The sequence below is a fragment of the Heteronotia binoei genome, chromosome 1 (assembly GCF_032191835.1).
Source record: "Heteronotia binoei isolate CCM8104 ecotype False Entrance Well chromosome 1, APGP_CSIRO_Hbin_v1, whole genome shotgun sequence".
Lineage (NCBI taxonomy): Eukaryota > Metazoa > Chordata > Lepidosauria > Squamata > Gekkonidae > Heteronotia > Heteronotia binoei.
In genome coordinates, this window is record NC_083223.1 from 96,265,407 (window position 1) to 96,292,792 (window position 27,386).

The 27,386-nt window shown below is 40.8% G+C and overlaps 1 protein-coding gene across 1 annotated transcript in view; it reads left to right on the forward strand.

The window, feature by feature from the left end:
• Window positions 1–16,622: 16,622 nt before the first annotated feature.
• LIN28B (lin-28 homolog B) overlaps window positions 16,623–27,386 on the forward strand; it is a 139,378-nt gene continuing 128,614 nt past the window's right edge. Inside the window, exons 1-2 of the mRNA XM_060237538.1 lie at window positions 16,623–16,902; window positions 25,452–25,500. Coding sequence (XP_060093521.1) covers window positions 25,467–25,500 — 34 coding nt within the window. The 5' untranslated portion in view covers window positions 16,623–16,902; window positions 25,452–25,466. The remainder of the gene's footprint in view (window positions 16,903–25,451; window positions 25,501–27,386) is intronic.

A 27,386-nucleotide genomic window follows, 5' to 3' on the forward strand; every position in this document is an offset into this window, starting at 1 on the left:
CGGAGACTACAACTAGTGCAGAACGCTGCGGCACGGCTGTTAATGGGGCTACCGCGACGGGAGCACATTCAGCCAGTGCTGAGAGAGCTGCACTGGTTGCCTGTTGTGTTCTGAGTTCGCTTCAAGGTGTTGGTATTAACCTTTAAAGCCCTCTATGGTCAGGGACCTGCCTATCTACGGGACCGCCTTTCCCCATATATCCCCCAGAGAGCACTGCGATCAGGGACAAAAAAATCTGTTGTCTGCCCCTGGCCCCAAAGAAGCCAGGCTATGTACAACAAGATCCAGGGCTTTTTCGGTGGCAGCACCAGAACTTTGGAACACCCTCCCAGAAGCTATAAGGGCCCTGAGGGATTTGTCTGCGTTCCGCAGGGCCTGTAAGACCGAATTGTTTAAACAGGCTTTTGCGGTTTGATCGAAAAAGGGCTTCCACCGGACATCCTACAGAATGCTGGCGATCATAGTCGAGAAGTCACTCCGCCAATACTGGACTGAAATAGTGCTATAGAATGGTTTTAAAGTTGATATATGTAAATTATTGGATTGATTGTTTTTATAATGTTGTGAGCTGCCCTGAGTCCGCTTGCGGAGAGGGCGGGATATAAATGCGAAGTAATAAATAATAAATAAATAAATATGTTTGTTAATTATTAGATTTTTGGTTTGGTGTGTTTATATATCCATCATGTATTTGTACAGTGGCAGCAAACTTGTTTCCTTTCAAAAACACTACTGGAACAGAGCCATTGAAATATATACCTTGCCTTGACCTCCTAAATAGTCGTCTGTGAATTCTGAAGAGTTTCTCTTTTAGATATAATAAGCAATAAAAAAGGCAAAGCAGCCTGGCAACAAGTGCTAAAGGCATATCACATCAGATTCATACACAAAGAGCTGTCCCTGACATTGTTCCATAGTTCATTGAATTCATCTAACTATATACTTCAGTCTATGGATTTGTTTTCTGTGATATACATGAGTCCACTGATGTATGACAGTTCTGCTTCTCTTCAAGTCAATAGGAATTCATATCACCTAGGAGTTCTTCCGCTCATTATGCCTCTGATAATTGTACTGAAAGCAAGCATTCTGGTTTATCAATAAAGGTTCTTATCTCTTGTGAACAAAGGGATTGTCATGGCTGAAAAAAAGGAATAAAAATGAAATAAAGCAATAAAAGCAAACATATTAAGATATTTTTAGGAGTTATCCCAAACCAAGGTCTTTCTACTCACGCAATACATGTAAAACTTGAAGAATGTTGTCACATTCTATCTATGCAGTTAACAGAGCCTGGTGAAGTCATGCTATCCAATCTCCTTTTTTTGCTTCCTAGAGAGAAAACAGTGATTCTCATTAAGACATACAGAGAAATTTTTGGAAGTATTTTACCAGGAGCAAACAGTTTAGCACAGAGGAACTTATGTAAGCATAGCATACTGTGGTCTCTTCATTGTGTTTTCTCAATGAATAGAGAGAGAACAGCTTGTTAACAGCTTGTTAAACTGAAGTAAACGTATGGCTGCAATCCTAAACACATATTCAGAAGTACATCCAATTCAACTAATGGGGAATTCCTTCAGATGAGTCATGCATGGGATGCTGTTTGTAGTCTTAGCAACATTTAAAAAAAAAAAATCTCTTTCTTAATGTTACTTTCAGAGACCTGAAGGCCCATACACACATCTTACTGCAGATGTTCAGAGCAGTAAGACTTAATCTTGACCTTGGATTCTGTACCTGCCTTACACATCATTCTTTTTCTTCTGGTGTATTTATTCTACAGCTACAAATTTTTAAAATGCACTTTTCTAAATCAGCGTGGAATGTCACTTGTGATGTTTCTGGGGTGCCTTCCAAAGTTTTTTTTAAAAACAAAATAGGCAATTGCCCTGTCGCAGCTGTGCAGAAGCATCCAGCAAGCACCTTCCATTTAAATCTTCATGCTTTAGGTTTTACCATTAGTTCATTGAATGAAAGGGAACAAGTTCATGGCTATGCTGCAACACTCTTCCTAACACCCATGTGGAGAATTCATTTTTCTATGAATGAGCATCAATTCTATGAGGTCTTACCTGTAGTATAATGCAGTTTCCCTACATCAGTGAGAACTAGGCCATTGTGTTTTGTCATCGTCTTGCAAATTAACTTTGACTGATGGATGGTTTTGTTCTTTAGATAGATAGATGAATTTATTGTCATTGTTCTCAACAAAAAGAGAGCAACGAAATGAGGTGCTCTTCCACAAACATACCAACACATCAAACACACATATTCATAAACCATTTAAATACATCTAAAATTTGCAGACAGTGAGTACAAAGTATGCTAAATCACTAGCACATATTCTAACACCAATAGTAGGATTACTATTTAAAAGGATCCGTAAATAGCTTCCATGCTAATTACTAAGGAGCTATAACTACCATAGCTCAGGGGTGGATTAACACTCAATATCTAATAATAGGGCAGCCATTTAAGGTGACACTTTTGCTTTAAATAAGGAGGATTACTTTTGCAAGCCAATGAAATAAAACTACAAATGATACTGTGTTCAGATGCTCATCGTGAGCCCAGTAACCATTGTGGGAGGCTTCCCACTGGCAACTGTAGTTGCCTGCTGCCACTCACAGCAGTGGCAGAAGTAATTTTTTTAAAGGTGACATCATCTGTATTGCTACGTTACTTAAATAGAAAACCCAGAAGTGCTATGGGGTAGCTCTAGGAATTATTGGAGACTATGATTTTCCATAAAGTTTCTAGCCATTCCTAGAGTTACCTTACAATGCTTCCATGTCTTCCCAGAAGTTATATAGCTGTGCAGCCAGTGCTGCCCCCATTATCCCCACCCCCAGTCATCCTGCTGGTTTATGACCCTGGACCTGGTTTAAATTGAGGGGTTATGTGCTCCCTTCCATAGCACAAGTAGAAAATAAAAGGTCCATACCAGTCACTAAAAGATAAAAAATAAGGCCAAAATCTTTTATTACTCAGTTTAAAACCCCCAAATTTCCTACATGTTTTGCCAAAAAGTTTCTTCAAGCTAACAGGTTCCCCTGAAGCAGCCTGTTAACAAAACATATATGGAATTTGGGGGGCTTTAACTGAATAATAAAATATGCTTTTACTTTATTTTGGACCATTGCCCACGGCCTTATTTTTATCCCTTCAGGACTGAGCATGGAAAAGATGGGGTTTGGGGAGGGGAGGATCCTCAGCAGAGTTTAATTCTATACAATCCACACTTCAAAACACAAAACAAAAGAAACAAAACATTTGAGAGAAATTACCTGTTCTAAATTTAAATGTGGTTGTGCTGGTCTTTATTGGTAACTCTCTATTTATATAACACTAAACTTCAGGGCTTTTTTTGAGCAGGAACGCACAGGAACACAGTTCCAGCTGGCTTGGCATCACGGATGTGTGGCCTAATATGCAAATGAGTTTCTACTGTTTTTTTCTACAAAAAAAGCCCTGTGTGAAACAATAGCGATGTCAGGGGGTGTGGTCTATATGGAAATGAGTTCCTGCTGGACTTTTTCTACAAAAAAAGCCCTGCTAAACTTAATACGTTATGCTCACTGTTGCTGACTCGTGCTGTTACATTTACATCTTTCACAGGTCCTGAGCATTACTTAGGACCAAGTCCAGGATTGCCTCCCCACAGGCAGGATGTGGGACCATCTACTTCATGGCATAGTCACTGTAGGCTTCCCAATCCCCAGGTCCCAGAGGGGGATCCCCTGGTTTTACAGGCTTCCCCCTGTCCCCAGCCAGCTGGTCAACGGGGGGAAGCCCCGACCCCACAGTCACCATGTACCTCTAAGAGCTCCGGCAGGTTTAGAAACCTGCAAACAAATCCATTTTTAAAATGTGTGCCTTTAAAGCTGAGCAGGAAGCAGGAAACAGAAAGTGCTTCATGGGGAAGGGTCAGCAGCGGTTTCATCAGAGCACAGGCCCTCCGTTTGTTTTGCTTTCGTTTTCAGAGCAGGTAAAGTTGCGAAGGAACCAGACCCAGTAAGTGTGTGTGTGAGAGAGAGAGAGGGTGGGGGCAGAGGATTCCCTGGTTTGGAGGCCCTCCCCCTGCTTTTGAAAGCGGGGGGGGGGGAGAGAAATGTCTACTGGGCACTTTATTCCCCATAGGGAATAATGGGGAATTGATCCGCAGGTCTCTGGGTCTCTGGGAGGGATGTTCTTTGACGTAGAGGCACCAAATTTGTGGCATAGCATCTGATGCCTTTCCTCAAAACACCCTCCAAGTTACAAAAGGATTGGACCAGGGGGGCCAATTCTATGAGCCCCCAAAGAAGGTGCCCCTATCCTGCATTATTTCTAATGGAGGGAAGGCATTGAAAATATGTGCAGTCCCTTTCAATGTGATGGCCAGAACTCCCTTTGGCATTCAATTGTACTTGTTCCAACCTTGCTCATGGCCCCACCCCTAAAGTCTCCTGGCTCCGCCCTAAAGTCCCCAGATATTTCTTGAAATGGACTTGACAACCCTAAGTCACTGAGAGTATCTAAAAACCCAATCTCATTCTAACACATATTGACCTAATGAATGTGATGGCAGTTGAAACCACATATAGGGTGAGTTCAGACGTACCATTAGTGGCGACACAGCTCCGTCTCACTGACGGATTAAATATGTTCATCCAGACATCCACATCTGGCAATCGAGCATCATCCAGGGTCATTCCGACTTGCTGCGGATCAGTGCTGCATTAATTTGACAGCACAGAAAGTATGGCCCTTTTTCAAAAAAGCAGCACAAGATCGGCTTTTTCCTGTTTGGACAGCTCACGCGCGATACTGCCCCTTGGAATGTTTTCTGCCCCCACTCCCACCTTTTTTTTTAAAGCCCCAGCAGACATGCGTATTGCCAGATCATCCGGGAATCTGAGGTGACGCTTCTGCTTCTCCAATCAACACAGGATCAGAGGGGGGGGGGGGGGAGGAACGTTATCCCACTATTCAGAACAGGGGGAAAAAAATCTTTTTTTTCAATGTGGAGGATTTCCAGATATCATTGTCACTGCCAATTTCTAGGAAAGTAATTCCTGGCAGTTCCTTGGTTTGAATTGGCAACATTAATTCCGGAAACTTTCCCTTTCCCCCCCTGCCTCTGAAGCAACATTTGATTTCCCACCTCCAAACAGTTGGGCGCATGTTCAATGGACCCCCCCTCCCAGAAATCACCATCTGATCACTCATGCGCCAAGAAAAGAGCGTGATAGTATTGGATGTCTGATCGCTCAACAACAGAATGAGTCACATTCTTGGATGCTCGTCTGAACGACCCTGCATCGAATCAATATTCCGCAGTTCAAATTTGAGTGCTACACACCCGCTTTTAATGTGATGTGTGACCGCACCCATAATGACACATTTCATCTAGCTGCTTTGTTTAATTATTTTGCTGCTTTTAAATAATTTCTAAATTTTTGATCTGGTGGACAATAACAAACTCCCAGAGTTAGCATTTTTGAAAGTGAATCTATTTCTCTTAGGTTCTCAATTTTACTGGATTGTATACCCTCTCTGACATACAATGCTGCTCCACCTCCTATCCTTGCCTCCCTATCCTTTGATATATTTTATATCCAGGAATCACTATATCCTACTGATTATCTTCATTCCATCAAGTTTCTGAAATGCCCACAATGGCCCATTATATATACACCTTAATGCAGATTTTCAAAACCGTAAGCCTTTAATCTTGACTTCAGATTCTGTGCCCAATTTATGCACCATTTTTTTCCTCCAGTGTATTTATTCTGCAGCTATATTATAACTGAACACTCAAAGGCTGATAACAGATGGGAAATGTGGGGCACATTGGAGGCATTCCAAATTGGGCTGGCTCAAAAAGAGCTGTCCCAAAGCCTCCACATGCTCATTGACAAGCCATCCCCATCCCGTCCACAGGGCAACACAGGTGTGGTTTGGGTTTTTTAGTGGCACATGTGCTCTGAACAGTTTTTTGTAAAAAAAAAAAAAAAAAAGTTGGATGCGGCTTGGGGCAGCTTGGTGGTTTCACACCACCAAGGATCCTCACTTGCGCCCTTCTGCTTCCAGTCGGCAAGGAGGGGACTGGCGTTTGGCTCAAAGATTTCCTACCACTTCAGAAAAGGTAGCTTTTTGAGCCACACCATGGAGGCCGGAGGACGGAGTGGGTACAGGATGAGGATAGGTGGCAGATGTTTGTGTGTGAAAGGATTTTTCTGGTCAATTTCTAAGGCATCTCTGAGTCAGCCCAAAGTACTGGCCTGTAAGCAGCCAAGAGGTGGCTGTTTCATTAGTATCGTACTGCTAAATTTTCACCACAAAATTTAAAAAATGGATCTTGGGGATTTAAACTCTTGATTAGTGTTTTATCAGTAGTTTCATATTGTTAAATTAAAAAATAAATGTATGGAAAAATTTTAAATGGTGATTGTATTGCAATGAAGGAGGGGGGTTGAATGGGTGGAATGACTTTGATGTGAGTGGAGGAGTATTTATTACGTTCGACTTATATCCCGCCCTTTCCGCAAGCGGACTCAGGGTGGCTCACAACATCACATCAATACAATTAAACCAATAAAACATATGAAACCATAATTTACATATTTCAATTTTTAAAAACCATTCTGTGGTGCTGCATCAGTAGGTGTCAGGGGACAGCAAAGGGTTGGGGGAGGATCTGATGAAATCATTATGTTCTTTGATTCACTTCAACTTGGAAGTGAAGAAAAAAAATAACCACGAAAGAAATTCTTGGGGGGTGGGGAGCAAACAGAAAGTGAAGTGAACACTAAAGGGTGGAAACTGTATGCAGAAAGCAGAAAAAAACCTGACAGAAATGTACATTGAAAATGATGGGAAACATACATGTGTAATAGGCCAGAGCTTCAGTCTCAATAGCTGTTTGCCTCTCCCAATGACTAACAGGTCCCAGCGGGAGATACCCCAGTTTTGCAGGCTTTCCCCTGCCACCAGCCAGCTGACCAGAGTGGGGGAAACCCATCCCAACAGCTACCATGTGTCTTTAAATCTTTGTCAGATTTAGAAGAAGATTGCAAAGAACTGCTTCTGTTTTGGAAGATGTGTGTGCCTTTAAATCTCAGCAAGACAAAGCTGCAGGGATGAGGTGAGCAGGCAGAGCCACATAGTGCTTCCCACTCAGTGTGTGTGAAAGAGGAAGCCAGCACAATCCCTCTGTTTGTTTGGCATTCATTTCAGAAGTCATTTGTAGGGATAGTAAAGAGTTAATCAGAACCTGGTTATTTGTATGAGTAGTAAAAAGTTTACCAGAACCTAGACCACTCTGTTCAGTACTTTTGTTTTCCCATGTTAGTCTGAAGAAATTGGTTGAAATACAGCAGATTGTTACATCCAGCAACTCCCATGATTACATTGCCCCAGTGAGATCAGGCTATGGTGCCATAGCCTGATCAATAATAAATAAGTGGATAACTCAGTCCATGGAGCCCACTCTCTTGCCTCTTGCCCTAGGGGGTGGTACCACCCACTTTGAAAACCATTGCCCTAGAGCATGAGCTAGGATAGCCAGCTGTTCATCCAGCCAAGTCCAGATGCACCTTAGTCTGATCTGCAGAAACTAGCCAGTGAAACTTTTTACAGAGAGCCATTTTTACTTGCAAAATATGGCAGGTCCCACTTCTGTTCAAAGGAGTCCCTGAAGCAGCTAGTTCAAAACTTGGCAACCCTAGCATGGATTATGGGAAGAACTGATTCTATCCATTTTAAGAACCATGCTGGAGCCCTTTTTATTGAAATGAAGCTTGGTTTGCATACATTTTAAATTTCCAGTTCTATCAGGGGGCTGGAAATTCAGATGAGTCTGGTCACTGCTGCTGCAAGAGTTATACTTTTTAAAAAAGCAACTATGGAGAGCAATTGCTATTACCTTAGTAGGCAGCAGTAGGCAATGATGGTGGTGCTGACCAATGCAGCCTTTCATCATCACATTTGAGGAAGAAATGTCAAAAGTGTGTTAATCTCAGCCCACAAGTGGAATTTGCAAAAGGCTCTTTTTGATCCCATGACCTAATGAAAGTGATAACGAATCTTTTATCTGCTTGTGTTTGTCATTTCCTAGGAAAGGAAAGGTCCCCTGTGCAAGCACCAGTCGTTTCCGACTCTGGGGTGATGTTGCTTTCACAACGTTTTCACGGCAGACTTTTTATGGGGTGGTTTGCCATTGCTTTCCCCAGTCATCTACACTTTCCCCTCAGCAAGCTGGGTACTCATTTTACTGACCTCGGAGGGATGGAAGGCTCAGTCAGCCTCGAGCTGGCTACCTGAAAACCCAGCTTCCACCAGGGATCGAACTCTGGTCATGAGCAGAGCATAGGACTGCCGTACTGAAGCTTTAACACTCTGCGCCACAGGGCTCTTGCCATTTTCTAAGTCCTGTCTTAATGGATACTTGCACAATAGGAAAGAAGAGAGAGGGGTCTCTTTTTCTATAAGCTGGCAGCTGTGTTACAATCACTGGCACCTGGAAGCTCTTTGGTCTCACTTGTTACCACAACAGGGATGACTTGCCACCATCAGATGAGACTTGTCTTTTAATATTAGGTCTCATTTCAGGGTTGAGTAAAAAGAACTGGATAGGATACTCCTGCAAGTTAGGGAGGATTTCGTTTCCTGTGAAACAGCATTTGAGCATCTTTTCTTCAATGTTGTTGCTCTTTCAGAAATTTCAGGATGTATTTTCCATATATTGCTGGCAATGGTATGTTATCAAGCAGAGGCGGAGGAATACTAAATTCCTAACCCTTCCCATTGATACTGTTTCAACTTCATTTGCACTTATCAAAATAAGTCCTCAAGTGAGGGGTGCCTAATTTCACACTGAAGCTGCAGCCCTAATTGCAGTAGAAACATAGCACAGAGGCAAGAGTACTTGTTTTTGCATACACAATCTTCACAGGTTCAATCCCTGATATCTCAAATAAGTGAATCTAAGGTAAACAGAGAAAGGCATGTGCCTGAGGCTTTGGCAAGCCACTGCAAGTCATAGTGGATAATGCTGATATAGGAAGACCAATGAGCTGACTCAGTCCAAGGCAACTTCAAAGTGTTCATATAACCCCACTGAACTTAGAGGCTTATGAGCAAATATGACCTGTATATCAGATCTGTTCAGAGTTCTTTGGTTTCCTTTGCTCTAGTCTCATTGCTCTCAAGCGGCTGGAAGCCTTTTTCTGGTTTCCTCCTCCCATTGTGAAATCCATATTACATCTGGTACAGATCATGGAGCTAAGATTTGGGTGAGGAAACGGATACAGCAGGAAAGTTGTATTCTACTCACAGCTTTGGATCTATCCCAGTATATTTCATCATCTTCATGCAAATGTCTTTCAGAAAGTTCACCCACTAAGACATCACCATTGCTGTTTTTCCCAGACTGCACACAATTATTCCTTCGGAGTCCCTATAGATAGCCTACTGATTCTGCATGTTATATTGTTATAAACAAGTAAATAGACTTAGGCGTGTAGACCAAATGAATAAATCCTTGGGTTGATAACACTCCAGTAAATACGGTGAGGTACAGAAAACAGGCCCAGCAGATGAACTTAAAAATACATTTCAGTTACAGGCACTAAACAAACTTGCAGGCAACGTTTTATCCAATCACTAAGAAGTAAGACCTTTGGTTACCAGTGTGCTAAAAAAAAAAAAAGGTACAAAAGCACTGGGATAACTGGTGAACAGATGGCATCTATTCAAAAGACCTGTTTAGTTAGACTACTTGTATTGATACCACCACTACAGGTAATAGCTGGACAACTTCAAGCTTTCCTGGATGAGGCAAATTGTTCAGATCCAAGCCTGGTTATGGGACTGAAACATTCTTGGTCGCCCTGATGGATGACTTGCACCAGAAGATGGACAAAGGAAGTATGATTCTGTTGATTCTTCTGGAACTCTCAGCAGCTTTCAATACCATCAGTTATCAAAATCAGAAATCCCTTTGCTGACCTTTGATGGGGTGCCTCTAGCACCAGCTTCTAGGGTCAAGAGCTTAGGGGTGCTCCTGGAGCCTCCACTGACAGTGGAGGCTCAGGTAGCAGCCACTGCCAAATCCGCATTTTATCATCTTAGGTGGATAAGGTAGCTGGTTCCATACTTAGAGCGCAATGACTTGGCAACAGTGATCCATGCAATAGTCACCTCAAGGTTAGACTACTGTAATGACCTCTACATAGGGTTGACCCAGTGCAAATTCAGAAGCTGCAACTGCTGCAAAACACAGCAGCCAGGTTGTTATTGGAGCTACCTTTACGGGAGCACATTCAACCTGTGCTGGTGATGCTGCTGTAGCATTCCAGGTTTGCTTCAAGGTGCTGGTTATGACCTTTAAAGCCCTATATGGCCAGGGACCTGCTTACATCTGGGATTGCCTTTCCCCATATGAGCTCCAGAGAACACTAAGATCAAGTTCCCAAAATCTCCTTGTGATCCCCGGGGCAAAAGATGCTTGGCTGGCTACCACCAGGGCTAGAGCCTTTTTGGTAGCAGCCCCTGTCCTGCAGAACACTCTCCCCCAAAATATCAGGGCCCTGAGGGACTTGCCACAATTCTGCAGGGCCTGTAAGACAGAATCATTTAAATTGGTCTTTAATAACTAACAGGGAAGCGACCACTACACCACAGCATGGATATCTAAACTCACCCCAGTATAAACATAGAGTGCCTAACAATATTTAACATTATTGTATGCAGCACTAAATACCTAATAATAATACTGATGCCATCTTGGATTTCAGGATTGTAGCTGTAAATGTATTATATGTGTATGAAATGATTTTTAATGATTTTGTTGTATTCTATTTTAACATTAGGCATTTTGTTAGCTGCCCTGAGTCTGATAGGGGAGGATGGGATATAAATAAATAAAAGACTGCAGATGTATACCCCGCCATTCTCTCTGAATCAGAAACTCAGAGTGATTTACGATCTCCTATATTTTCTCCTCCCATAACAGACACCCTGTTAATGGTATCCTTCTGGACTGCCTATTTGGACTGGAATTGTGAGGCACCATTCTGCAGTGACTTTGGGTTTGCCTCAAGAGTAGGTCTCAGGAGGTGTTGCTGAGGACTGATGAGGGTCCCACAATGTTCTGTTTTGTCTCCTATACTTTTTAACATCTACATGAAACTTTTGGGTGAAGTCAACTAGAGATTTAGGAAATAGCCCTCATAACAGAATTTTGGAGGCATTTGGAGCTGCTGTGAGAGGGAGGAGGGTATAATCATGCTCCAAGGGTGGAAATCCTTGCATCCATGGAAATGTCTAGTGTGGAATAAAGCCAGTGAATTAAAACTGCTTCATCGTTTACTGGAAAGTTGTCTATCACTCAAACACACTGAGCTCAAGCTGATTTTTAACATGTTCTCTTTGCTTCTGTTTCCTTAGCCTTTTAAAAACAATAAATAATTCAGTGTTTGAAAAATGCAAGCAAGCCTGTTGGTAAATTATTATATCCAAATAAATATAATGAGCAACACTATAATTATTCTCATTGTTCCACTCCCAAACTGAACAGTTAATAGTTAAAACTCCATCCAAGTTCACTCACTCATGCCATATTAATCACTCATGTGACTCTATAAACTCACACTATTCATAAATATAGCAAAAGAGCCAGTTTGGTGTAGTGGTTAAGTGTGTGGACTCTTATCCGGGAGAACTGGGTTTGATTCCCCACTCCTCCACATACACCTGCCAGGGCTGGCCTGGCCACTAAGCAAATTAGGCCCTCCTCCTCCCCCCCCCCCTAGGCAAATACATCCTTTGCCTTTGGAGTGCCATGCTTCCCAGGCTCTTTAAAGCCTCCCCCACCAATCAGCTGATTGCTGGATAAAATGGCGCCGGAGGCTTGTGGTTCCAATGCTGGCCCTCTGGCACAATCATGATCAGTGTGGGATTGAGGGGCCAGCAGCAGCAGGAAGGACAAGCGAGCTGCTGAAAGAGCGGCCACCACCACTGCCTCCTCACCCCTCCTTTCCTTCCTTCCTTCCTGGATCAGGGGAAGGGAGGGGGGGAGACAGCAGCTCGCTCTTTCAGCAGCTCACTCATCCTTCCCGCTGCTGCTGCCCCCTTAACTCCACACGGTTCATGATCATGCAGGAGGGCCGGCATAGGAGTCGCATTTTACTTGATCAGCTGATTGGGGGGGCGTCTTTAAAGAGCCTGGGAAGTGCAGTGCCCCACTGTCCTTTCCTGGACATTGAAATGGTGGGGAAGGGAGGGAAGAGGAGGTGCCATGGAGGGGGGCAACAGAGAGCAGTGCTGCAGAGGGGGGTGGCAGGCAGCGAGTCTGCCTGGGGCACCATGGGCCCTAGGGCTGGCCCTACCTGCTGCTGTGACTTTGGGTCAGCCACAAGTTCTCTCAAAGCTATTCTGCTCAAGAACAGTTCTGGGGGAGCTCTCTCAGCCCCACCTACCTCACAGGGTGTCTGTTGTGGGGAGGGGAAGGGAAAGGAGATTGTAAGCCACTCTGAGACTCCTTTGAGCAGGGTATAAATCTAGTCTCTTCTTCTTCTTTTCCTCCTCCTCCTCTGAATCCAAACTAAATTATTTTCAATATAAGGGATCATGAGGACTCAGCTGTCTTGGGCATTATGCCCTGCATTTGCAATCAGTGTGAAAGCAAGAACAGGTCTGGGCTGGTCACTTCAGCTCTGTGGAGAGACTCCAAAAGCAACATTTTTGAGACAATTTACAGCTTGATACTTTTAATTATTTATTAAAATATTTATACTCCACCTTACCTTGTGGGTTCAAGGGAACCATCTGTGATTACTCAGAAGTTAAACCCTAATGAGCTGGTTGGGGGGTAGTACTAGGTATATATGCTAAAGACTCTGTTGTAATCTGACAGCCTGGTCTGACAGCAGAGTTTGGCATGCCTATATGCCCAGTCAGGTCAATAAGTTCAGGCGTGCCTAAAGAATGTATATGTCAGAAGTAGCAAAGAAAGTGAACTTTGAATCAGGATCACACCAGATCTTTTCTATCAGTCAAAAAGTAGTAGGGTTTCTGGTAGTGCTAGGAAAATACTGGGAGCTTTGGGGGGAGAGTCTAGGGAGAGTGGAGTTTGGGGAAGATATCATTTCTGAGTAATACTCTAGGAATTTCCCCTAACCTCTATGGCAACAACCACTGAGACTAGAGGAAATTTCTAGAATGTCATTCAAGAGTCCATTTTTTTCTCCTCAGTTTCTCAAGGTGGAGATCAGAGGTGGGGGCACCGAATTCAGTCCTCCCCCTAGGCAGGGAATTCTATGCCTTGCCTAGGCAACTGAGAAGCCTACAAAGTTTTAAAGTGGCTTTATGACTATGACTAGTCACTGCTATTTTATATTCTCCTTCCCACACCCTATTTATTTTGGGATAGTTATACTGCTTTTTTTCTTCATTGTTTTCACAGTTACAGAAGTAAACATTGTAGCAGGATTTCACAAGTTGCCAGGCCTGTCTGTCCTCCTGCACCTAAACAAGGAGTACACACTGGCCCAAACAGTACTTCTGAATCCAATGACTGTCTACAAAAGTCCAGATCTACTGCTGAGAACAACTACTAGCTCATAGACTGAGAGAACTCCAACCACCTATCCAGAACTGTCATCTTCCTACTCATCCACTGGTGGGTTTCAGGTACACTGCCAAAGAAGGCAGGTTCCTACCTTCTCTTTGATGATGGTTCACAAGTTATCAGTTGTTTTATTTAATGCAGAAGCCCCCCCTATTAAGATAATTTATTACATTACAATTTATTTTAATTAATTTGTTCTTAAAACTGAAAACATGATAATTTATTATTCCTGTATTATCAATACTTGAAAAATTCTCTTGAACAAAGGCGAAACCAAATCTGCCTTCTTGAGGTGTTTAGCAATAATTACATTTTTTTTAGTTTCCATACCATCAGGAGTGCTTTAGAAATTAAATGTCCGTTTGCTTGATATATTTTAACCTAGCTAGGCAAAAGCAAGGTCTCTAAATCTTTTTCAGTTTTCACTGCAAGCCCTTTCAGAGAGATCAGAATTGCAAGCTTAAATGGCTGCAATCATTTTGCAGTGATGAAAATGATTGTAGCAGATGATTCAGATGAAAAACAAAGCTAATTTATTGACCAGCAATGGTATGCCACCCACAGACTCTGAAAAAGGCACCTTCTGTCTATCCTTCCTCAAAAAAATCATTTCTCATCCTAATTGCTGAGTACTCTGAAAGGCATTTATTTATTTATTTATTTATTTATTTATTTATTTATTTTATGATTTATATCCCGCCCTTCCCAACAAGTGGCTCAAGGCGGCTCACAGAAATTTTTTTACTTGCCAGCTAACAATATACCCATTTTCTGAGCAGAATGACCAAGGCAACTTGCTCATTCTTTGAAAACTGGACCATATTCACTGTGACTATATTCACAGTTTGTATTTAACCATTTTATTATAACCATGTAATAAATTGATAGACATAAATAATTATATTAATTTAACCAAACGTTTTCTTATGGCTACCAATTATAAACAAATTTATTTATTTATTTACTTTAGATTTATATTCCACCCTCTCCGCGAATGGGCTCAGGGTGGCTAACAAACAACCAAAAAAGATTACATACTAAAATCTCTGAAACAAGGCAAAACTAAAAACCATAAAATACAACAGTATAATGCTATTCAAATAACAGGCGGTTCACAATTTCTTCAGCAGGTAAATTCAGTTCCTATTGGCAACAATGGTTCCCCAGGAGGAAATGGCTGGTTTGAAGGGTGGAGTCTATGGCATTGTACCTGTCTGAGGCCCCACCCCTCCTTAAACTCCACTCTCTCCAGGCTCCACTCCTCACATATCCAGGATTCTCCAACCTGAGTTGGTAACCCTCTCTCCTTCCCAGCCAACCATCAATTTACCTTTATCTGCTCCTCTGATATTAGCTTTCCATCTCTTCCCCCCTCCCTGCAGCCTCTACCTAGGAAAAGGACAGTTTTTCTCCACAGTAGGGACTAAAGCAGCTTACATATTTCTCCTCTCCCACTTTTGATCTGCACAACAACCCTGTGAGGCAGCTTTGGCTGAAAGTATGTGGATGGTCTAAAATCACCCAGCCAGCTCCCACAGCAAGAACCTGGGTCTGTCAGACCATGCTTTGAAGTGCTGACTAGCATGTCACAGTGGCTGTCATAGGGGGGCTGCTGCTGCAGCAAGCAACCAGGCCTAGTTAAGTCAGATGGAAGCTAAAGACTTCCTGATGTCACCATTGAACTCCAGACAACAGATCTTTCTGCCCCTGGAGAAAATAACTACTTTGGAGTGGACCTTGTGGCATTATAGTAACCTAAGTCCTTTCCCCTCCCCAAACTCTGGCTTCCTTAGACTCTACCACAAAACCTCCAGGAATTTCCCACCAACCTGGAGCTGGCAGGACTGGGCCCAATATGTTCTTCCTCTAAAGCCAAAACAGGCCTGGAAAGGGCCTGCTCTCCTTGCCTTTTACTGAGAGAACCAAGCTTAGTTGGTTGTTACTGAGAGAACCAAGGTTGGTTTCTTAGCAACAGCCACTGCCTAGCAGTTCCCCAGGGGCCTGATCCTTGTTTGTCCTGGGACTAGGGGCTGGGATTGCGTGGCTTATGGGTCAGCCAAATGGAGGGTAGGTGAATCATCTTTAATACAGCTAGGGATAGATAGATGATGGATAGATATGATAAATTATGCCTGCAAGCATGGTATAGTGCAGGGTTGGTCAAGCTGCAGTTCAGGAACCACATTTGGCTCTTTAACACATATTGTGTGGCTCCCAGAGGTTGAGGAGGAACTTAATGCAGTCTTACTTTCAAGTGAGAGTGCTTAGCGTTGGGACCTCAGTCAGCCTATGAGCGCTGACCCATTGGTAGGCAACTATTTCTGCTGTCTGTGAAGTGAGGAAAGAGAGGGAAATAGCTGGCTTACAAGCTCTTCTCCTCCACACCACAGAGGTTGCCTGGAGACCTAGAGTGGGGAAAGAGAGCACAAGAGACAAGGGAGCCACTGGAAGGAAAGAAAGATGGTGACACAGGATTCCCTACACACATGAAGCTGATCTCATACCTAAGGTCAGTATTGCTTACTTTGGCTGGCAGCAATTCTTTAGAACCCTTTTAGAACCGAGGTTTCCTGGCGACTGGACCTGGGACCAGCTGCTTGCCAAGCTGACGTTCTACCGCTGAACCAGGGTCCTTCTCTAAGCAAACCGGGCCAACACAGTTATGACTGTAGACAGCTTTGCTTCTGGTAACAGTTAGCCAGTGCTCTTGTTCGGCAAGGAGAAAATAAACAAGCCTCGCGCCCTGTGTGTGTTGATGTGGAGCAGGGATACGTGTCAAGGCGGAGAGAGAGAGGCGCAGGCCGGTTGTCTCGCGTGTTTGACGGTCGGTGTCCCGCTTTCTTCTGAGCCAAGAACAACCCGGCCATAAGATTCTCCGTGAGAGCATCCCTGCTTGCGGGACGGCGAGAAGCCGCCTTCTCGGGGGCGTGGTTTCCCGGGGCGGGGTGAAGAGCTGGTGCGGAGAATCCCGGCCCGGCGTTTTAGCAAAGGCATCCAGCCGCTCGGGGGTGTACTTTCTGGCGCGCTCCGCCTGACGCGGCCAATGGGAGGAGCGGGCGGGTGGGCTTAAGCAGGTGTGCGCCCGCAGCGGTGGGAAATAAGTGGCTGCTGCCTTCGGTCCTTGCTCAGCCTTCTTGAGCCTGTCAGCCAGCAGGCAGCGCTTGCATTGCTGCTGCCCCCCCTCCTCCTCCCATCACCCCCCCCCCCCCCCCGTCCCTCAGAGGTTCTCCCGTCCATTTTTCACGCCGAAGCCACACGAGCCCAGCGACCATGGAGCGAGGAAGGTAAGCGAGCGCCTTTTCCTTTTGAGGCGCCTTTCTCTGGTTTCACGGGGAAGCGTGGGTTGGAGAGGAGGTGTGGCTTTTTTCCCCCCAATAAGGAAAAGTTGCTTGGAAAGCACGGGGACTATGTGGTTGCCGCTGGGATGCTGACGAGGTGGGTGTACTTCCGGGTTCACACCTTTATTTCCCTCTCCCTCCCCCCACTTTCGCTCCTTTAAAGTCAGCCCTGGAGTTTCCTCCCTTTTTTAAAAGCAATAAAACAGAAGCAAGGTGTTTCCCGCCCTGAACGAAGAACCTATGGGGGCCGCCGTGCCTGCATCGGCTAAGCTGTACTTTGCTTGCAGAATGGTTGCATTAACTTGCTCGTGTCAAGAGAACCCAGAGGTACCTGCAGGTAACGCTACATTAACTGGACGCCAGGGGGCATCACGTGCTTTCTCTATTTCCCCCCACTCCTTTGCCTTTCTCCCCCGCCCCCTCGCCGTGTTGCGCATAGCTCTTGCTTTGTATATGCAAAAAGCAACTAATCTTAAGGTAACGGAGAAAGGAAGAGTGTAAGGGATTAAAACAGGACTGAACTTTTGGAGGCGGGAGAGCGATCCTGGAGCTTAAGACTGTGTACTTGAAACCCATGGCAAGGAGGGGGAAGAGAGAAAAAGAGAGAGATGGACAGCTACATTGTTTGCTAAGCAGGGCGTGAGCCTTAAACTGACTGCAAGAGCAGAGGATGGCATTCTCTGTCGCGGATTTGTGCCCCAAAGAGGCTAATATTTAAAATGCACCTGGGTAACTATTCCTGCCCTTTGTAGCTGTTGTGGGGGAAGGGGCAAGCATGTCGTTACTTGATCTTTTGTATAAGTCGGGGTCCTCTCTGTGGGGCTTTAAAATGTAAGTAATAGGCCGCCATTTTGAACTGTTTCATGCAATAGAACAGAAAATGAAATCCTAGATCTTACGCTGTTTCCTTTTTTGCCTCCCCGACCCCCCTCAGTGTTCTCTTTTTCTTGATTTGTTTCCCGTGTGCAGGAGGATTCTGTTCTGTGCATTGCTCTATTACAATGTAGTGAGAAGTATAAATTCCTTGTGAAGCTGATTGTATTGATAGCATATAATGGAAGGGAAAATAAAGAACCTAAAATACGTGGTTTCTGTTGCTTGGTTTCTAACGCTGATGGAGATCTAATCAGATCTGTTTGATGGGCATCTGTTAAAATGCTTCACTTTAGGAATAGGGGATACAAAGGAATTTTATATTGTAATCAATGAAATATTTAGGGCTGTTAGTATTGGTGATTAGATCTTCACTACAAGACCTTATGGCTGTTAAATAGACTGGCTTCTGTCTCAGTTGTTAGTCTCCTGAGAGAGTGTGATTAAAAGTTTCCTGGCCATTAAAGCTGTATGCAGATAATTTCTTTATTGTATAACCTCTAATAAGTAATGAAGACAGAACTAAATGTGGGTTTTCTTCTTCAGTGCACTTAACTGGCGTGTCCCAAGCTTCTAGCAGCATAATAAAGTTATCTGTATAATAAATATGCAAGCATGATTAAAATAGTATACAGCTGAGTTTGTTCTCAAAATGTTATGTACTTACCTGTTGAAAGACAGATCTTAAGGTATATAATAACTTTAAGATAATTACTTATCAAATCTCCATCTGGAAATTTCTGTCAGTTTAAATCAACTTAAATGTATTAGACACCTTAAAACAACTGCACAACTACCATTGTCCAAATAGCTTTCAATAACAGTTCTGTTTAATTAATGAAATGTCAATCAAACAGACATTAATTTGCAGTAGGCAAGCAGATTGGCTGCTAATAACTGGCAATTGGTAATATGTAATGAAGCACTACCATGAAAAAACAGGTGGCTAATGTTTGACTGTGCGAATAAACAACAAAAATGTTCTTAATACTAAAAAGTTATTTTAAGGAACAAAATGAGAGCTTGAAAAGAAAATTTAAGATTTTAGATATTGGACATAATATGGAGCTAGATTTTTAAATTTACTGTTCCCTGTGAGAACTACTATTATGCCAAATAGTGATTATTAAATATGCACTAAGAATCATTCTACTGTTACATTTTTATGAAATTGTCTTTTGACTGCGGCAGTTTAATATGGAAGGGGCTAAATAGAAGAAACTTTCTTTATTAACTTGTTATGTCATATTATCAAATTTCAACCATGTTTTCCTGGTCAAGGACAATATGTGCTCACTGTTTTAAATATTCTATACGAAGCACTTGCTCAAATGGGAAGTTCAACTATTCCTCAAGTGCTGAAATATAACCCATTGGGTAATGAGTGTTGAATTTCAAATGTGAGACAGAAACAACAATCGTCTCTGTCAAGGCCCATACTTCCACTGTGGTATCACTACGATGCAGTACCAACCCCCATAAAGAAATGTTATCAGCTTATGTTTCAGACAAACGTATTGAAAATGCTAAGCCATTAAAGCATTTATTTTTGGTTTTTTTCTAAAGCATTTTTTCCGGTACCTTGATAGATAATCTGCCTGGAAAAGAAATCATTTGATGGCTTAACCATACCACTGGGTCTCCCTATTACAATCTACTAAAAGGCACATTCTAAAGAAGCCATGTTTCATAATGATTTCAAAGCTTGTGTTATCATAGATCCTGATTCATTAAATAGACATTTAAATATTAACAATATGTTTAATATTAGAATTCTGTTTTAGATCATCATATACAATACATAAAACTAGCTATGATTTGCAGAAATATTAATGCATTTACACATCAGCTCCTCCTATGACATGTATGATGTCGCTGGCCAAAGTGCTGAATCAAGACAGCCATCTTGATCACTATTTCCAGTTGAGAATCTCCCAACTACAAATTGCTAGAATTACTAGAATTGCTATTTCCTTCATTTTATTTCACGTATCTCACAAAATGTTGCAGGCAAGATAGCTTCCATAAAATCGTATTTGTGCAATATGCCTGCAGCTTGAGCTGAACATTGTGTATACAGTACATTGCACTAGTATCTCTTCAAAAGAAGGTAATTTAAAGTTATTTTTATTTATAATAAAATTGTGGCAACAATCACTTTTAAGTATTAATAGTTTTTACACTGTAACTGACCCAACAGTTTGTGATCCCTGACCAGGAAGATAATTGTTTGTGTGTGTGATTTGGTGATAAAACTCTTAACCAATGGCAGACTGAGCAGTTGATGATAGAAAATCATTTCATGTGTGTTCCTGTATTTTATGTGTAAAATATTTTTGTACAACCAAATCATTTGCAGAGTAGCAATGGATTTTCCCCTGGAAAGTAACTCACTTTAAGTTGATTTTGCCTCCTTTTTCTGCCTCCTTATATTTTATAAAAATATAAATACTTAACACATGACTTTTGACATCTTGTTTCTAAAAATAGAATGAATTGATATTCAGGATCTTCAAATTAAAGGCCAAAGGTGACACGCCGAGACAAAGGTCACACAGCTCATTTTCAAGCCATCAGTTTTTACTTTGCTTTATGCTTGAACAAAAGCTTATCTATACAAAAAGAGGCCTCTAATGTGTGTTAACCCAGCAGTGCAGGTTCTTACAGTTTCCCAAGGACTAGCTTTAGTTGTAAGCTTCTTAATAATTTGTATAGATTACCTTGTCGAAGTATTTTTTGTACATGCATATTGTGTCATGCAGTAGTCTAGTATTGTACAGATACCAGTTCTGCAAAGATTGTGCATTGTCACAATTTTTCCAGTTTAGGCAAAATCTGTGGGGCCATCTAATTTTTTGCCAGAAATGTAGTATGTAGTTAAACATGGTATTTTGGACTTTTGTAAAAAATGAAGAAAATATTTTAAGCATTGACTTGGTTTCTTTTTAATTGGTAACAGTGCTTCAAAAGTTTGTTTCCCTTTATGTTTCATCTGTTACAGAATACTGTGTTAACCAACTATGTCTCAGGTTTGTGTTTAATTTTAAAAAATATTTAATGCTCACTTTCTATTTCACATACTAGCTTTTATTAAATAGAATAAAACATGTTCAGAAAACCATATGGCTTAGTTTCCATTTTTTTAAAAAAAAAATCTGAGCTACTTTGACTGCAGTGTTAATGGGATTATTATTTTCCTGAACTATGAATCTGAATTCTGTTTCCAAGAGTAGCATTATTAACATGTAAAATTGTGTGAACTAGTTTCCTCTTGGTGACTTTTGATTAGTGACTGAACTGAAAACATTTATGAATGTGTTTTTAAATAAGATCATCTTAATCTTGTATTTATACAGTATTGCTTACTATATAAAAGTGTTAGATTCCACCAAAAATCATATATTCATATGAGTGATAGTAGGCCTTTACCATTCTGTGAACAGTTAAGAGCTGAAACTGGTAAATTACAGGAATACCTTAAATCTTGTACAAAATAAGTTTTCTATATGAGGAATGCTGTGTTGCAGTTCACATAGCACCAAGATATTCACAAATATGAAATCTGAAGTGGGGGAAATGCTAAATTCCCTTCAAATAAAGTATTTTAATACATTACTCATAACACCAATGATGAAATAATTTAATAAAACATATTAAAATTGCTTGCTATAATTTAGTAGATTTATCTTGATAGCTTTGCGTCCAAGTGTAAATTAAAATGTAATACAGAACTTTTTACTTTGCAGCATCATTTCTTGCTTCATACTGCTGCAGTACAATAACTCCTGGCTGGCATTTAGATACAGCCAGATTGCTAACAGAATAGCTAGTCTTGTGGTAAACAACATGCTTATAGCTCAAAATTTAAGCAAATAAAATTGAAGCTTTCATATACTGATTTGTGGTGCATAGTATTCATATTAATTTTCCAATAAAAAAACAAGAATTATTTTCTTTATACAGAAAACACTCAGGGGTGCTGATGGCATACTATAAACTAAAAGGAAATTGGCATGTTTGCTTTTGCTGTACAAAAAAGGGAAACCTAGTTCAATGAACAGAATATAATAAAATTTTAATAAAATAATTAATTTGAAAAAAGTGCATAGTATGAACATTCAGAAATAATAATAGAAAATGTTTGCTCATCATTGCCCCTGTTAGGAACGTTTTCAATAGTTGTGATAAATTTGGATCAGGTTTTAGTGCCTAATTTAAATAAATTTCAGAATCAATTCTATGATGGCTAGAGTTTTTAATGGAATAAATCTACATGATAAAAGAAATTAGACCGTCTCCTTGACTCAGTGTTAACTCAATTTATTAATATTCCAGATCCTCTGCAGTCAGTAAAAATGAATTGTATATTCATATACTATTGAAGTTAAAATACAACTCCATTATAAAGATACATATCATAAATCCATGGTGCAGCTTCAGTTTGCTTAATCTGAATAACTTTGATAGTTTAAGAATCCAAGGTAATGAAAGAGGCCAATTTCAAACTGATAAATCTAGATCTAACTAAAAACAATATGGAATGAAGTCATAATTTTAATTCAACAGGAAAATCCCAAAGGGTATAAAATCATAAGCACAAAGCAGCCAAAATGTCCATTTACTGTGTCAAAAGAGACTTATACCTAAGTAAGAGTACCTTCTAAGTAAATCCCATTAATTTCTAAAAGTGATTTAAAAATTATTTCCCATTGAAATTAAATGTTCTTGAACCCTTAATGTGTATCTGTTAGATGTTTAATTTTTTAGAATGCTGCTGGGCTGTTTGTTTTTAAATGGACTTCTATACTTCAAAATAAATGCAGTTAGGTATTGCTTCTTGTCTGTCAAAGATGGGTCTAATTTGAAATGTGCTGTTTGAAATTAAAATGTAAGAAGCCAAGTGGTTTCTTAAAATGTAACAACTCATTTATGTAGTCCTAAATTGTTTCAAATCTTTCAATAGCAGCAATAGTAGTGTGACAACTTTTCAGAAATTCTAAAAACAAGTAACAGTTTCAGAGGCTGGGTGTTAGAAAGAATTAACTTCTTTGAAATGCTTTATTTTCAAAATGAATGTAAACATTTTAAAAATGCTTTTATAAATAGAATATGAACAATTGTCTTACTAAGAACGACTAAATTAATTACAAAAGACAAGACTAATTTAGAGGAACATGATTATTTTGACTAAATCTACATTACTAGAGGATGGCTGATATCTCTGTGAGGTACTGGTGACTTCTACAAGTTCTAGCAAAATGGCTAGTATCTCTGTAAGGTACTAGTGATTTTTACAAGTGCTAGCAAAATACTTCAATTCTGCTATTCTCTCACTCAATGCCCATTTAACTATCATTTTCAAAAAGTGAATCACTCAGCTTTTATGAAAAGTAATTTTTATATTAAAACAATATTGCCCAAAAGAATGTTTCTTTGGCAGACCTTAAGATTTCAAACCCTGCTAATATTTGCATGGTGATGTCTTATTTGCTGACGCATATTTTAGAGTTTGGGGCATCTAAAAATGTTTACATAAGGACTCATAGTTTAGCATTTGATTCTGCAGGGCTAGATAGCATTTTTCAAACTTTATTAAATAGACTTTGGATTCAATTTATTGTATATACATATTAAGTCATTTTGCCCAACTTAATTCTTTTGTCTAATCTAAAACAACGAAAGTTAAATTTGTGTTAAATTTAACTCCTAAGCCAAACAAGACAGTGTTAAACAACTGAATAAATGTAGAAATATGCAATTCATAAGCAAAAATGCTAGCTATATTCCCCCCCCCCAAAAAAAGTTCTTGAATTCATAGTGGGTAGTTGGTATCCGAATAAGAGTTTCTAGTATATGCGTTGCTGAATATTATCCCATAATGTCCCATAATTATCCCATATCCCATAATGTCTGGAGACAATCCCATATTCTAATCCCATATTCTCCCATACAGGCAATGTTTTTACTTCATTCCTGCTAGGTGATTAATTTTTCATAGAAATGAAAATGTGAAATTTCAGTAAACCTGTCCTCAAATCCATGGTACTGCTAGCTTCACATTGAGGAAACAAAGGACTGTGCATTTGTTAGGCCATCCCCCTTTCCTGGTAATTTACTTTTGGAAACTCCAGTGGCACTATTCAGGATCATGATAGCCTAATGATGGGCAGATGCCATTGTGTAACACCTGAACATAATGAATGGCAGGTGCTATGCAAGCACAACAAGGGAGAAGACTTTAAGTACTAATGGATTGAAATGAAGACTGGTCAAATCTGTGGTCCAGGAATTATTGCAATAAGTAAATGGTAGCAGCATTTAACTACAACAAATGATAGACCCCAAACTATAGAAGTGGATTGTCAAGGGGCAATTTTGTCTATTCATCCTTGGTCCTGTCTACAGAATGAAATGGTGGAATTTCCACCACTAAATACAACTGAACTGTTTCCTGAGAAATAGGATCTCATTTTGAATTATTCACAGTTAAACCTGAGTACTCCGTTTGCTTAGTGAGTGGTATACAGTGAAGAAAAATTTGTAGTAATAAACATGTCATGTAAACTCCTCCCAGAAGATAAATCATCGTGGAAATGTAAAAAAAGTCTCTAGCAGTAGTCATTACCAGTAGTGGTAATTCTCTTAGTATAGATAATTGCTCTTAGGATAGAAAAAGCAAAATCCATTCACTTATAATTCTTAGCTAAAATATTTTGAGCACTTAATTTTTCCAATGAGAAATAAAGAAAATTCTGTTTTTAAAGTATTATGGTTCACAACAGCAGAACAAAGATATGCAATACATCATATTTAATAACAATGTTGGCTTGAAGGAGGTAAAATTAGAGCAGTTGTCCTTATGCTGTAAACTCTCACGGTGTACTGATAGATTGGTTCCCAATAGATAGTGCATTCACTGTTTACTATGGTCTAGAAGCTATGCAACTATACCAAGACCAAAACAATAAACCCTTATCTATTGATGTAGCCAAGAGAACAGGTTTTTTTCTAAAATATTGACCTGTCAAGTTAAACATATAATATATACACCCAGTTCCTCTCCATGAAATAAACACACTGGCTTCACCTAAAAAATTAGTTTCAATATTGTTCTTAGAGAAATAAATGGTTGTTTAGACTTGGGTAACAGTGAAATGCTTCTCATGTAGATTGCTACTTCATTTGATCAAAGTGCATTCTAAGACGTTTGTATTTGTGTATAACATGTTTGCTATATGGCATCCTGTGCTGTGGGAGAATAAGCCAACAGAAGATTTAAGAGATGCTCATGCAATTAAGTGAATAATGCATTGTGCTATCAAGTCACCATGAGGTAGCTAGCTTTGCGGTGGATTCCATTTAAAGGACAAATGTCTTTACTAAAGTGTGAAACACTTTATCTTCAGTACATTAGACTCACTAGAATACCACCTGGTTATCTAACTGTGGTTGTGATGAGCTAGGTAAGTCTCAACCTGTTAAAAAGTTTACAGGTCACTTCATAGAGTCAAGAACTGGCATTTTATGGTCTTCTAATGAGCCATTAAACTGGAAAAGAGGTAATGAAATACAGTGCTCTAGTAGAATTAACATAGTAGTGACTGCAGCTCTCTGATTTCTAGGTACCTCAGAAGACTATGAGATCATTCTGGAAAGTCTCTTCAAGTCCAGGTTAGTTCTTTTTCTATGCTACTTATCTTCTTAGGGTTGTCTCTGGCTGTCAGTATCATTAGTAACTGCAATAGGTAGCAAAATAAATACATTCTTCAATATGCTACCTGGGATTTTAACTTCTGATAAAGAAGCCAGTAAACATTTTCTTCTCTATACAAGGCCTAATTATGACCTTCTGGCGCTTGAATGCAAAGCAATTGTTGTTTGGATGCAAGGGCTATTAATTGTTGTAGAGCAGTGTCATATTGCAGAGTGTTGGGGGGTTTCATTCATGTGGAATCTGCTGATTTGTTGGAAATATAATCTTACGTCAAAATGACTTTCCTGCTGTCCCCGGAGTGGGAAGGAACCATGCTAAACATTTGTTTATCATCTCCTTTATTCTTTAAGTGAATCCCACTTTGCTAGTAACTTGGTTTAGTATGTTATGTCATTTATTGCTTTTACATAAATAGGGAGAAAATTTGAAAAATCACAAGGATAAGTTGACATCTGCGCTGATACTAAGATTATGTAAACGAAAAAAAATCAGTACTCAAAATACTGCAGAAAATGATATTAACTACAGACTCACTTATGTTTTGAGCTGATCCTGTAAAGAAACAGATCTATGAAAATTACATGTAAATGTCCCCTATTTCTGGTTCATCTTCTAAATGCTGATGACACAAGCCACTAAAATCTTTCTAGCAGGCTTTCCAAATGTTCTGCATCACTGGCTTGGTTGGTGTTCAGCCAAAGCTTGTATTCACCTTGGCCACCAAAACTTCTTTGATACACACCATCACTCACATATCTCTTTCCTCAAGTTCTGGACAGAGAAAGGAAAAGATAAATAAAAATCCTGCATGTTCCTGTCCAAATAATTGCTTGTGTTCAGCTCCCTGGATATTGGCAAGGTACTTTATACGGTAACAGGTGGAAAGATTCCTACTTGTTTTTCACCTCACAAGAGGCTGGGCATTTCTAAGCTGCCTAGTTCATAGAGGGGTGGGAAAGGTTGCAAAGTTTAGGGATGCCAGCCTCCAGATGGGGCCTGGGGATCTCCCAGAATTAGAGCTCATCTCCAGACCACAGAGATCAGTTCCCCTAGAGAAAAGGATACTTAGAAGGGTAAACTCTGTGTACCCCATTGAGGTCCCTGTCCTCAAGCTCCACCCCCAAATCGCCAAACCTGGATCTTTAACCCTCATCAGTGGCCAGAGGAAACCTGGCAACCCTAGTTGCAATGTCAAAAAAATCTAACATGCACACCATCTTTGGAAGAACAGTGTCCTGTATTACACCTACAGTTTCAGATCAATCCTGCTCTTCTTTTGATGGGGTGGGGGGTGTCTTGGAAAGAAAGCTGAATCTTACCTACACCTGTAGGGGGCAGAAAGCAGGTTTGTCTTCCAGAAGTCGCCAACAGCTAAGGAAAGCCATTTCTGTCCTCCACTTTGCAGCCTTTGGTATTACTTTTACCAGAATTCTCCGGAAAGTAGTTTACAGGGTCAAACTCGTTCTGGCTCATCTGTTTTATGAATTTATTGGCCGGTAAAACTCAAAAGGATCATGGGCCAGATATTTCGGGCAGTGTTAATACGCAAGTGCCTCCAGCAGCCGCGTATTGAATGGGTTTACTTGGAAGTAAGCCTCCTGGTTTTTGAAAGAACCTTCCCTCTGAGTAAACGGATTTTGCCGTAGCATCGCGCATCCGAGCTGCCTAAAGCAGATGCAGAGCCCCCGGTGAAAAGCCGCGGGTGTCCACGAGGTCTCCGCGTTGTTAAAGCGCCCTAGCGCCCTCGGTTTACTAGCTCTCCTCTCGGTGGGTCTGTTTCCTCTGACCGGCGTGCTGCGCACACCCTCTCGGGACTGCGGGGTGTGTGTGTGTGTGGGGGGGG